Source organism: Podarcis bocagei (genome assembly GCF_964188305.1).
Source record: "Podarcis bocagei genome assembly, chromosome: 10".
Lineage (NCBI taxonomy): Eukaryota > Metazoa > Chordata > Lepidosauria > Squamata > Lacertidae > Podarcis > Podarcis bocagei.
Window position 1 is genome coordinate 72,840,940 of NC_138135.1, and position 14,072 is coordinate 72,855,011.

Genomic DNA, 14,072 nt, shown 5'->3' on the forward strand with positions numbered 1-14,072 from the left:
TCCACCATTTCTAGCCTCCAACCACAAGTAAAGGTCTCAGTGGCGTAGCGTGGGTTGTCAGCACCCGGGGCAAGGCAAGTAATTTGCGCCCCCTAACCCATGGATTTGCGCCCCCTAACCCCCAGATGTTGCGCCTGGTGCGGCCGGCCCCCCTGCACCCCCCACACTACGCCACTGAAAGGCCTTAAGAAGGCACATTTAGTGGTTAAAAAAGATTAGTCTCTAAAATGCTTTATTCATAAAAAGAAGCATATAATGAGTACTTCCCCAGGTAAAACAAAACCTGTAGATTTGGCACTTAACTTTGCAAGCGCAGTTTCACTCAAGGCTGAGCTGCAATGCCCTCAGTACCACCCTTCTCTGCAGTCAGCAGTTGGCAATTCTCATTTTGGAGATTCTCAGGTGCGGCAGTGAAAGAAGGTAAAGCCAGCAGTGAAGTCGTCACCACAGATAATGGGGCTCTGTAAAGTTTTTGTGTCTGCTGACCATCATATTTCCCCTCCCATTATATCCTAGAGTGAGAATGGGGAGCTGGGAGCCTTTCAGGTGCTGTACGACTACAACTCCCTTCAAACCCAGACAGGATGCCCAACGATAAGAGTTGTAGTACATTTGGGGGTATTGCATTGGCTAGCTCTCGCCCAGGTGTCAGGCGGCAGAGGAACCAACCAACCCCCATGACAGGTTGCCAGGAATGGGTAAGACAAGGAAAAGACGTTACTATATACCGTATTTTTCGCTCTATAACACGCACCCGACCATAACACGCACGTAGTTTTTAGAGGAGGAAAATCCGTAGGCATGCCACCCGTAGGCATTCCCTCCATAACACATTTCCCCTTACTTTTCAGGAGGAAAAAAGTGAGTGTTATGGTGCAAAAAATACGGTACTTTTTATTCAATATTTACACAGAGAGGCTTGGAATGCAGTCCCTTGGAATAATGGCGTTGTCCTGAGCGACTTTCCACCCCCCATTTCTCCCACTTCCTCATTCCTCACCTTCTCCCCTGTGGGTGGCGCTAGGGCCCTTTGCTTCTCAACCCTTTGCTCTCCTACTTTCAAGGCTTGCCGGGTTCTGGGAGGGGGGATCTGGAACGCTTTCCATCAGCTGTTGCCCTCCTTGTGCTTCCTCTTCCTCCCTCTCCTCTCTCATTATTTCCCAACTTTCCCCCTCATCTGCTTCTGTGCTGTGACGTCCCTCAGACCCCTGTTGTAATTCTGAACTGCCTTCCTTTTTTCTGGAAGGGTCAGGCTGGGGAGGCAGTCTCCACCCTTCCTCCTCTGCCCAGTCCCTGTCATCAGGATAAGGACAAGAAACATTGCCCTCATGAATGGTGTGTGTGTGTGTGTGTGTGTGTGTGTGTGTGTGTGTGTGTATCTCACTACATATATAGTACTATATATCACAGAGATGCTATCTAGTGAGCAGAATGAGGACTATGCTACTTGCCCTCACTAGCAAATCATGCTTGCTAGACACTTGCAACAGGCAGGGACGGGGGCAGGAGCAAAAGAGGACAGTTTTTCAAGAAACATTCTGCACCTCAGTTGTGAAGCAAAAGTTCTCTTCAGACAACACCCACCCGTCCTGAAACCCACAATTTATTGATAAAACAAAAGGCTCCAGTATACCTGAAGGAGCGTCTCCACCCCCATCGTTCTGCCCGGACACTGAGGTCCAGCGCCAAGGGCCTTCTGGCAGTTCCCTCACTGCAAGAAGTGAAGCTACAGAGAACTAGGCAGAGGGCCTTCTCGGTCGTGGCGCCTGCCCTGTGGAATTCCCTCCCACCAGATGTCAAAGAGAAAAACAACTACCAGACTTTTAGAAGACATCTGAAGGCAGCCCTGTTCAGGGAAGCTTTTAATGTTTGATGTATTTTAATATTTTGTTGGAAGTCGCCCAGAGTGGCTGGGGAGGCCCAGCCAGATGGGTGGGGTATAAATAATAATAATAATAATAATAATAATAATAATAATAATAATAATAAAAAAAAAGATGTTTTACAGCAGAACAGGGACTGGGGAGCTAACAAAAATGTCTAAAGCAGTTGGGAAGGGTACAATTTTTGCTGGAAGACATAGCAGGAAACAGGGGAAATGCTTAATTCACCCACCCACACCCTTGCTGCCACCAATGGGTTCTCCTATGCAACCTTTCCCAAGATGTCCCCATGCATTGACCATCCTACAGACATCTTGTCTTATGAGCCCAACTGCAGGAACAGTTGTAGGTGAGGGTGAAGGGGAGACATGACTATCTACAAAAGTGTTAAGCACCCACAACTCCCCCCCCCCAGTTCCTCATCAGTGTAGTGCCAACCCGAGGGGACTGTGGGGAAACCCAGAGCTCTGGGGAAATCAGGCAGACTTGCTAATGTCCCTTCAGATGACTGGTTTAGTTCTTGCTTTTTGGATAAAATGTAAATATTAAGGAAAACTGGAAAAGATACCTTAATACTAGGCGCAGGAATCCCTTCCAGTCAGGCTGATCTTAAGCAGGATATATAATCAGCTCTTGTAGGGCCAAGATGTTTGCACACCTGAGCAAACAATAAATTCATTCCTTTGAAGAAATGTCTCTAACAGGTGCTAAAAGATTTTCTTTAGAAATTCAATTTAATATGTAGACTCAGGGTTGGTAGCCCAGCAATCTCTGATTAATAATTGCATTATTAATCCCCCAGATTGCGGCAAATGTCACTTCAAAGTCAAGGTGCCCCTTTGTCACACCCCTCAAATATTTGATGGAAGCAGGTCAAAGCGAAATGAAACATTAGCAAACAGAAAGGCTTTGTATTCTGTACGTGGGCACACTGATGGCCATGATTGTTTAATGACCTTGGGTGAACTATGAACTATTTACTAAACCAGAGATCCAAAAGAAAAACAGAACTCATGGAGACTTTGTCATCAGCTCTGACTGTAATGCTTACCTAGGGTTGCCATATTTCAAAAAGTGGAAAATCTGGACACAAATGTTGTTCAGCTTTTCCTTTTTCTTTTTGCGAAATCTCAAAAAAAGAACTAGTTTTAAAGCTATTTCAAAGAAAGTCATCAAAAGCTATACTTCCGACACGGGTTGCCATATGTCCGGATTTTCCTGGATATTTCAGCAATTTCCACCTGGACACCCTTTCCAACAGCCGAATCTCAGCTATGTCTGGGAAATTCCAGACATATGGCAATCCTGCTGGGAGGGGAGAAGATGAAACTTGGGATTGAGGGAGGATGGGTTCTGCCTAGGGAGGGGGGAGAAATTTTATTCCATTTGTATTCAAAGGTGAACTATGAGAACCGAAACAGTCAGCCTTAAAAATTCGCACTTTGCTGAATTTTGCAATGCAGTTCTTCAACCAGTGTCAACAAAAACGCACATATTAGGTGAAAGTATGCATAATAATAATATTTAGTGAAACGAACATGCAAAAATGCATTACAGTAGGAGAAATTGCTTGCAAACATGTGTATGCCAGTCAAAAACTGCATCAAAACATGTATACATTAGGGGGGGAAATCACTAAAATGCTAGGGAATTTTTATGCAGGCAGCAGAGCAATACTACCATACGGGGCTGGTAAGCTCCTTTTAATTAAGTTCTGCAGCAGATACATGTGGACAACTTCAGTGTAAGAGGGGCTGTATAGTATGTGGGGAATCTACTGTGTACATTCATGTCCTGAGTGAAACCAGGCTGCGGGTTAATGCAATAGCAAATTTTCTTCTGTGAGTATTAAATTCCACTTGGCCAATAGTGGGTTTTGTTCACTGACTTGTAATTTGGTATTTTATCCACTATGGGGGGGGGGGGGTTGATAGCTATGTGAAATAATAACAATGTACTTCATGGGGGTGCCGTGGTGGAATCCTTGTCCTCACTGCCTGATGTTGACGGTGTGGCTGCTGCTTTTGCGTTGTTCTTCCATGAGCTTCTGGGTTAGCCTGAGAAGTCGCGGGGCCTGCAGGCGGCACCCACCCATGTCAGCATTGATAGGCACCCTCGGATTTTCATAAGACCCAGAAAGTGTAGAGAGGAGCAGTGTTTAATGGTTCCCACGTCACCCGAGTCACGTAGAAAGCTGCACCACTAGAACATTGCTTTAGGCATTATATTGCATATAATGGGGTGGCAGGGAAATGAGAGAAGCCATTCAGAGCGATAACTGTGGGGTTCTGCGTACAGACCAAACAGGATACGCTGAGATCATGTGTATCAGCTGCCAGTTTTCCATATATTCAGATTGTGCATGTCAGGCCAGCGAGATTGTTCCTCCTGTGCTAAATAGCAGATTTGGGGAGGGATTTTTGTTGAGTGCGTTATGGGTTAATCCTTCCTCCCCTTCTGTCGAGGCCCAATTCTGCACCGACACCACAGCTACAATCTATAGGTTGGTTTCAAAGGCTCAATCTACAGGTTGGTTTTAAAGTGTGTGATGGCTTGGTTGTCATATAGAAAAATGGCACTCTCTTTGCAGTGGGATGTGCATGGAGACAAACAGTATTTTCATGATATATCTCCCCCCCCCCAATAAAAAAATTATTACACAGCATAAGTTGGGAAAAAGATTCTTGGATATATATTTTATTTGAGTGGTTTAGAATATCATACAGTAAACAAGATTTCTGTAAAAGTTAATTTATCCATAGTGGTGCGTTTCATAAAAATAGTTGCTCACTCACAGCCTTTCTGTGACTATTAATACATGGAATTATATTTATAGCGATAGAGCTGTACAAGGTAAATTCACAGCTAACACTACACAGAAATATTATTTGGAATGGGGTTTAGATGATGTGCTGTCTTCACAGGTTATCAATTACAACCGCATAAAGCAATTACTGCACAAGGATTTGCTGGGCACTGTGCAAATCGGAGTTTATGCAAGCATAATCTCAACTATTTACTCCCCATTGCTGTTTGTTTCTGTTCATTATACATAGGAAATAATATTGATGGATGTGCATTTCCATTTGGATTAGGGAAATTTTGTCCAACATCCAGATTTAATAAATTAACAGCGAATTATGCCAAATGTCTAGGTTGGAGGATAAAGATATATCTCTAATTTCTTAATTAAAAACTATATATATATATATTTTGTAAACAGCTACATATCTTTGTGCTTTCTTAAAAAATTATAATGGGACTAGTTCTTAAAATAAGCATCTTGTTTAAAAGGTGCAAAATCCTTTCTTTTGACTTTTCCCAACTATGGTAGAACGCTGCCTCCGTATCTCCTGGAGGAAAAATGAAGCTGGGAGAGCTAGCAAGAAGCTGTTCTCCTGCGCTGCCCATCACCAGAATGGCTAACATCCCATCACTGCCTCACAGCCTTCTCCAAATCAAAACTTCCACCAACAGGATTTTTGCTCCATCATCGAGCAATGTATTCCCCAGTTACACGAGAGTTTGCCAAACACATCCTTCCTAAGCAGAGTTATCTTGGTGATTTTTTTGTTTATTAAAAAAACTCCCACATTATTACCGAGTTGCTGTTGTTTGTATTGCTGTTGCTGGGAAAATAGCAAACCTCTCAGGGATAAAGAAGTGATTAATGGAGCTCATTGGAGAAGCTGTACTTCACTGGCGTGGGTTGAAATGTTCTCATGGCACTTGAGATTCGAAAGTTAAAAGCAAGAATGTCCTGAATAAAAATATGGACACAAGATAAGAGCTGGATGCCTGATGTATATATGACTTCAGATAACGGATGAGGATGTCTCTTGGAGCTCTGCCTTAGAATTTCTTAGCGTGTGATGGGAGACAAAAACTCAAGGATAGTTGTGTTAAATGAGAGTTGGACAAGTGTTGAGGCAATTAATAGTTCCTGCAGGAGATGGAGGCTTTCTGAAAGGAAACTGCATTTTTCAATCTTTCAAGAATCACCTTCTCATCATAGTGGTCTGGGAACTGCATGTTACAGTTCTGCATGTCAAAATTTGTATGGTACCAAGTAATCCTGGTGCATGGGGGGGGAGTGTGAGTAACCTGTGGCAATCTCCTTTTTGAGGCTAGGTTTGTGGATACAATTCCACCCCAACATACAGAAATATGGGTTGTTCACAAAAATGGCAGTAGAAATGGTATCGCACCAGCTAATCCACTAGGATTGCACACCTTGCATAACGAATTATGCTACTGTTTTTGGGTGATCTTTTCCAAAGTGTTAACAGTGGAGACATGTCATGGATATACAATTTCAAATGCTTCAAACCCCTGTCTGGATATGTTGAGAACAATTTATTTACAACATTTAACTCAGATAAAAGATTTCTTTTTCCACTTTTAGCTTTCTCCGTGCAGTTTTATTTAAGGCGATGTTCCAGTTTGTGATTGCTCTAACTTCTTCCAGTTTCTTGATATAAAGTTTGAACGAAAATCCAAAGTCCTTCATGCAGTGGAAAACAACATACTAAAGCTACACTGCACTGTTCTTGTGGTTGACTGTCCTTCATATTATTTTGGTTTCTTCCATAGCTGCCAAAGTCTCTGAAATGAAACTGGGGGACTTTAGGGTCACATTTAAATACTGTGTGACTATATGCTGCTTCAACTTATTAGGATGCTATGCACGCTGTCATGGAAATACATGTTATTGTTTCCATTTCTCAGTGTTTTGAGCATGTATGTGTGTGTGTGACAGTTAAAATAAATTAAAGTAAATCAATGTGAGACAGACGCTAAGAAGGTTGTTCTGCATCACTGCGAAACAGTTAGAAGGCAACAGTCCCTGATTTATCTGCTCATAGCTGAAGTGCCAGATTTTAGTACATCAGGTAGCTTGTCAGAACCAGGAATCTTCCATGGTCCTGGTGAGACAGTTGCCTTCCGGGCTGTCGTGTTCGTGCTACGTGTGCTAATGGAGTGGAGGTGTCCCTTCCGTGGGAACTCACTGAGCTTCCGTTCAGATTCCTTCTGGCTGTGATCCGTGTCACTTCCATGCGAGCTGCTGCTATTGCTACTGTATGTCTTTGTAGCACCAATGGAATCGAGCTTGACGTGTTCGGAAGCTGCAGCCAACTTCTTCCCTGGGGCAGCTGTGGCACTGTGATCTTTTGCACCGAGCGATCCTCCTCTTTTGCTTTCCATCCACTTGGATCTCCCGGCCAGTTCATCATTGGTTCCTGCACACCCAAGATCTCGTACCGCAGCCTCGGCCATTGTGCTCAGTCCAACCGCCTTGCTTTCTGACACCGGCCGGCCGCTTTCGCCAGCCTTACCCTTGCCTTCTGAGCTTCCTTTCCGAGAAGCCTCTTCGTGCTTTGACCTGTCTACCTTTTTAGGACTTGCAGACCTCTCTCTCTGCTCACCTACCCTTTTCTTTTTGTAGCCATTTGCTGAAAGCTCCTTTGGTTTTCTTACATCATGTTCCCTCTTGATATCCCATGTTGGCTCTGGGTTTATCTGGCGGGAAGGGTCAGAGGGTTGGGCTAGATGTGATGAAGATAATGGTGAGACAATGTCATCAAGGGAAATAGTTACTTCCGGCAGACCTGGGGAGGTGGCAGAGGGAGAACTCCAGGAGTTTGGTTCGTCTGTTGCAACAAAAAGGAACAACAGTTATTTCCACTGCTCTTGCACTGAATCTGCATCACAATTCCTAGTAGTTAAATTTAAACTCTAGAGACATTTTTTTCAGGTGTAAGTCTCCCCCTTAGGTGAGAGGAAGTGGGGAACCAAGACAAATCATGCCAATGGAAATAGTGATCATTGACTTTGGAACATTGTGAACAGCTCTAAGTGTTAGCTTCTTAGGGTCAGCGGGCTACACATGACATGGAAATTGTGACTGGAATTCCCATCTCCTTTACCTGCTCACCTGCTCTGCAGCTTTCTGGGGCACTTTAAGTTAGGGAACTGATTCAAGGGGCAAAGTGTAGACAGACCCTCCCTCCTTCCCTCAGTGCCATAAGCCTAATCCAATTTATCCCCCAAACCATTTCTCATGATTGCTCTTTCTAAAATAAAAAGACGCTGAGAGCTCCAATCAGGGAATTCCTACATCGTGTGTAGTTTGACCCTTAAACACATAGGCTCAACTTTGCTATGAATAAAAACACTGGTAAAAATAGGCTGGATTAACCATTATGCTATGCACCCTACAGAATGGAGATAAATTCATACTGGAGCGCTATCTATTTTGTAATTCACTGAAAGCACTGTCCTTGCTCTTCTAAAATAACCACAGCTCATAATGGCTTGTTAATGTTCTTGCTGCCATTATGGACTGCTCTGCAGATCCTGTGATCATTTTGTGGCCACTTCAAATGTTACACATGTCACACAAAGAAAGCACTTCTATATATGAAAAAAGACTGATTTAGCTGAATACAGACTATGTTAGTTGAAGCTAGTTCACATTGAAACCACTCAAACTTAAGTCACAACTAACTTGCCCCATTTATCTAAATGGGTCTAAAGACCAACTAACTTAAGACTGGATCTAACACATTGGCTGTGGTGTTATGGGCAGGTGTTATGATTTTCTGTAATTAAGCAATTTATTTTGTTAAGGTTGCAATTCTTTGCACCCTTACGTGGAAGTAAGCTTCATTGGACACAATGATATGTACTTCCAAATAAACATGGATGCTGCTGTGTTGTAAAAGGCCAAAAACTTGCAAGCAAACAAAAAAGCAAGGAGCCACATTTCCAAATGTGTGCATTCAAGAATACGTCTCATTCACATAATATGGACATAGTGAGGTATGTTCCTGAATTCACACATTCTGAGTTGCAGCTCCTTGTTTCTGCAGCTGTTATGGACAGATGTGAGACAAAATGACACATCAGTGGAATATAGTGGGAAAATCTTTGCCAATCCACTTAAAAAAATAAGATGAACTGAACTGGGGTGGGTGGGTTTTGTGAACATTCTTGTACCCATAGACTTGGTGATGCCCAAAAAGATGTTAAAATGCTCCCGGGGGAAATGGGAGGCACCTCTATTACCTTTGCTGTGCTGGATTGCGCAATGGTGATGAACTTAACTACAGATGGCAAAAGAGAGAGAGATGTTCCATATAAACATCTGGGAATATGAGAGTGCATCTGAATATAGGTACATCCTACTCATCAGAGCCCACTTAATAAGCAAAAGTCAATTTAGAGCAGTGCTTCAGAGTATGTCCATTCACTTGTTACCTGTGTGAGTAAAAATATGTTTTTGCCTTTAGGCCCATCGGCTGGAGGCTCCTTTGGGCTCAAGGCAAACACCTGCAGTGAGGCCCCTCTGGTGCATGCCATGTTCAATCTAGAACCTGGCAAAATCTGAGCTACATCTTCATCCAGCTTCCCTGATGTCACCATGCAGCCAAATCTGAATAGCGCTGTGATGACATAACAGTCACTACATGATCCCGATGGGCTGGATGAACATATAAGTTTGCTACCGAAGTAGCACGGGACCAGGGAAACAATGTTTTCAAAAATAGGTGTGAAAACAGCACAAAGTGGAAAACAGAGTTTTCTTGTGGGTAGGAATGGGAGGGTGAAATTTGACTCAGTTCATACCTTAGAGCAAACCCACAAAATCCACATGTTTCTTTTGAAGCAAGACATGAAACAAAACACAGTCATCATTCAAAATTTACACTTTTTTGAATTTTGCAGTGCAGTTCTTCAGCCCAATAATCTGTACAAATATGCATATGCTATGGTAAAGTATGCATAAAATGCATTCTATTACAGAAAATTGCTTTGCAAAACCTGTATCTTAGAATTAATTCTATGACTGGATACAAAATTGGATGCAAGTTGCATACAAAAATGTGTGTCTTAGAAGAAATTCACACTAAAAAGCTGGTGAGTTTTCATGAGAACATGGTTTGTTTTTTAATTGCAAACTGATATGGGAATGTAGAGAACTGAACTTTAGATTAGAAAAACAAGAAACAGAGAGAAACTGAAATGGACAGTCATGCATTCCCTACTCAGGGGGTGGTTTTCACATCCCTTGAAAGAATACAGCTTGCCTTCAAAATGAAGGCGAAAATTAAACAGAGCTCTATTTAAATGGACCTTGAGCTTGTTTGGAGGTTCTAGCAGGGGAGCGCAGCTATCGTATACCCTTGACCGAAGAACGGCACACTCCTTCTATCTGGGATGGTCGTCCTCTTCCACCGAGCGCGCAGCTTCAGGAGGGACGCACATGGAGCGGTGAGGGAGGAAGGGGACACCCGCCTAGCCAGTCAGATCAGCCGAATCAACCCTGGCGATCAATGGGGTGACAGATGTCGCAGCCAGATCACCCTCACATCCATTGGCTATCACCTCTTGAAGTAATGAGTGTGAAGACTATTAATATGAGAAGTAATTGGGCACTATATAGTCAACTACTAATCAAGGAAGATGGGAAATGGAAACTAAAACCATACGAGCAAGTCAAGGAGCATGTATATGATTGGCTACATCATTTTCAGGTTAATGAGATGTTTAGAAAAGATATCAAAGAAAGTGGCTATGCAGACAAAGATTCCAAATTTCAGATGGAGATTATAAACAACGAAGTGAAAATAATATCTAAAATGTATAGGATGCTGTTGGACTGGAATCTAGGGGATGAGGAAGTCAAATCGGTAATGATCCGCTGGGCTAGGGACGTAGGTCATAGTATACAATTCGAGGACTGGGAGAAACTTTGGAAGGATGGGCTAAACTTTACGGCGTGCATAACGATAAAGGAAAATGTCATGAAGATGTTCTACAGGTGGTATTTAACACCTGTGAAATTATCGAAAATGTATAAGGTGGATAATAAGTGCTGGAAATGCAAGGACAAAGAGGGCTCCTTTTACCACATGTGGTGGGAGTGTGGAAAAGTGAAACAGTTTTGGGAAAAAATATACATTGAACTAAAGAAGATCCTAAAATATAAATTCATAAAGAAACCAGAAATTTTCCTATTAGGGATATTAGGGCACGAGATAAAAAAGATGGATCGTAGATTAGTATACTATGCAGTCACAGCAGCAAGGGTAATATTAGCCCAGAAGTGGAAACAGCAGGAAATACCAACGGTGGAGGAGTGGAGATCAAAGTTGCTAGACTACGCGGAGTTGGATAAATTGACAGGAAAAGTCAGGTATATAAGAGACCAAAAGTTCATCAAGGATTGGGGAAAGTATGTAGACTATCTGGAATATATTAGTGAGGGACAAACAACACTAATGGGATTCAGAGACGCACTGTGAAAGATTAAGAGTTATTGTGCAAAGAAAATAGGAGACAGAGAAATGTATAATGACAATATAAGCTAGGAAATGCGTAACTTTAATTATTACTACGAATGATTTACGGACAAGCTGAAGGAAGTCTTGAAAGGGATGGTTATGTAAATTGTTGATGTAAAAACTACAATTTTATGTATTCTTTCTTTTTCTTTTCTTCGCTATTCTTTTCTTTGTGCGCTATTTTCTTTCGTTTATTTGTGTGCTAGCTTGCTTTTATTTTCTCATGGAACAAATCAATAAAAAAAAAATGGAAGAGCTCTATTTAAAAACATCCATCTTCATAAAGGCAGTTAACAAACAACTCCATTAATCTGCCTCTCCAAATCATTATTGAAGAAGGGGAAGGGAAAACTCCACACCAGTTGCAGCTCTAATCAGTATCTACTGATCCAAGGCTGTACCAAATTATCGTTCACGTATAAATAATTATCAGGCACAAACTTAGTTTCATGAATTATATGCATGTGCAGAGCTATCTATCAGATTTGAATCCCTTCCGCCTCATATTATACTTAGTAACAAGCCCCAAGGGGCTTAGACTCCAACATTTTACAGTGAGAAGATGACAGGGAGGAGAACAAGGGGAATGTGAGCAGATACTTCTACTCTGCTTGGCACACGGGAATACAATGGCTGGTTTGCACGTCGCACTAAGTCAAACCATTGGTATGTGTGAATGTGTGAACATGTGGCCACTTGGCTGCTGTACCTTACTGAGCTAAACTACGGCTTGGTTTAGCATGTTGCCCTCAAATCCTGCCTGCCTGAGACCCAGGTGAAAATTCTCTTGATCTGATGACCTGCCTGTGAACCTATGACTTCCAGCCTTCCTCTTTCTCTAGCTGAGGGTACACAGGAAATTATTACCACCTTTGCTGTTTTTTATCATCATCATCATCATCATCACCACTGTTACCTGTGTTGTTTTGGGGATGGGGAATTCAAAATCTCTAGGGTGTATCATAGGCCATTAAGATCAAGTGATTTGCTGCTCAGAAGGAAAACCTTTAAAGAGCTCTGCTCAAAACATAATGGCTCATTTGGAATTGTTCAACCATTACTAAGATGATTGCTTTTCATAACATATCTAAACATGAAAAATGCACAATTTTACGCTTTAGAGCCATTGGATTAATGATTTTTCTCTTTCTGTGCTTACAGGAAAATTCTGGGGACATTTGGTAGTATTTCTGAGGTTTTTATTCTTAAACACTTTGCACAGACATAAATGAAATAGAGTATCTTTTCCTTCACAGCTCCTGCAATCCTATCAAACATCAGATGAATGTTTTAGCAGTGTTTCTGACTAGAAGCACAGAAACTGTGACATGGTGAACAACAATTTGTTTCTATGGGCTGGATCTTGGAGAATTTCCTATATTGCTGATTTGACATTATGAATAATTGGACACTGCTTCTTATTTATGTATTATATATTGCACATTATTATGAATTGTATTTATATAACTGACTGTTTTAATTTGGTATTATGAAAGTTATATTAGGAATGTATAGTACATTGTTTATTAAGTTTAAAACACCCTATGGTCTTGAGAAAGCTATATAAATGTCTTAATAAATAAACAAATACTTTAAATCTTCTCTCCAGGGCATTAAGAGTGGCCTGTCTGTTTCACTGAGACTTTTGTCTAATAAGACAGTGACTTGTTGAGACGCCACGAAGGGAGAGTCACACCTAAGTGGGGATTTGAATCTACATTTCTTAGAGCTAAACCCTAAATTCTAACCCCAGGACCTCACGGCTTCCATAGTTCACAGGCATGAGATTGAAAACATTTAATAACTTTGGATCATCTACACTGGGCAATCCCCTGAGACAAATCTACCCAGGAATGCAGTGTAAGGTCACAATTTGAATGAAGTTACAGGGGTGAGAAGTTCTAGCTTAGACATCCATGGAATTCATGTCATGGACAAAATCACAGGGAACTAATATTTAGCTCCTGCCCTTTTCTGTTCTCCCTCCTACAGTTATGGAATCCCAGATCTTGCAGTGACCAAAAGGGATATTATTATTATTGGTATTATTTAATATTTACAACAGTAAACTGGAGTTGAGGTCAAAAGAGAATTGCCTACCTAAGATCAGGGACAGACTTTGGTAATATAGTGAGCTGAGGGAGGACATCAGTTGGGGAAATCCCCTACATAATTCTTATTTTCACAATAATTCCTTTTTTTATTTATCATTATTTTGCGCCCCCTTGGCTCAGCGCTCTGTGTGGGGGAACCATACACACTGCCCTAAATGTGGTGCTGCTAATGAACAAGCTGAGGAGAGATTTCAACCACAGAATTCCTGATTTATAGCTCATGCTCTTAGCCCCGGCCCTGGCCAGCTCTACATCAGCCTCTAAGCACGTCCCAGAATGTTCTGTCTATGCAATTGCCAGAAAGGCGGTGGATTTTACTCTCTACTGCAGATGCAGCTAGTAAAGACCACAATGCTAAGGTTGGGATGGTGTCATAGATCACAAAGAATTTGTTTCATTTCAGCCTTTCGGCTTGAAATCTCAGCACACCAGCTATTCTTGTAACTAGGGTTTCCTGCAACCTTTGCTCAATCAGATCTTTGAGTCACAACCGGCTTTGTTTTGCTGCTTCCACATCACAGCCCTGGAAGACGCTACTTTAAAAAAAAGCCTGTAAAAAGATATATTACAAGCTTGTTTTGATGATGGCCTGGGAAACACTTAGCAGACTTTGTTCAATTAAGAACAAGCAACAAAAAGCCACTCCAGCCCCAAATCCTTCCATCGTGATTTAAGATATTGCTTAGTTCAACTTCTCTCTTCTTTGTCTCTCCACGGCTGATCCTGTT

General features: G+C 41.9%; 1 protein-coding gene across 17 annotated transcripts in view; it reads right to left on the reverse strand.

The window, feature by feature from the left end:
* Window positions 1-4,552: 4,552 nt before the first annotated feature.
* Window positions 4,553-14,072, reverse strand: part of MAGI2 (membrane associated guanylate kinase, WW and PDZ domain containing 2) — a 618,868-nt gene continuing 609,348 nt past the window's right edge. For 15 of the 17 annotated variants that reach the window (XM_081210614.1, XM_081210613.1, XM_081210622.1 and 12 more), the window contains one exon: window positions 4,553-7,534. In XM_081210614.1, the coding sequence (XP_081066740.1) occupies window positions 6,735-7,534 (800 nt within the window). In that variant the 3' untranslated portion in view covers window positions 4,553-6,734. The remainder of the gene's footprint in view (window positions 7,535-14,072) is intronic. The other 2 variants (XM_081210617.1, XM_081210618.1) reach the window with 2 other exon arrangements.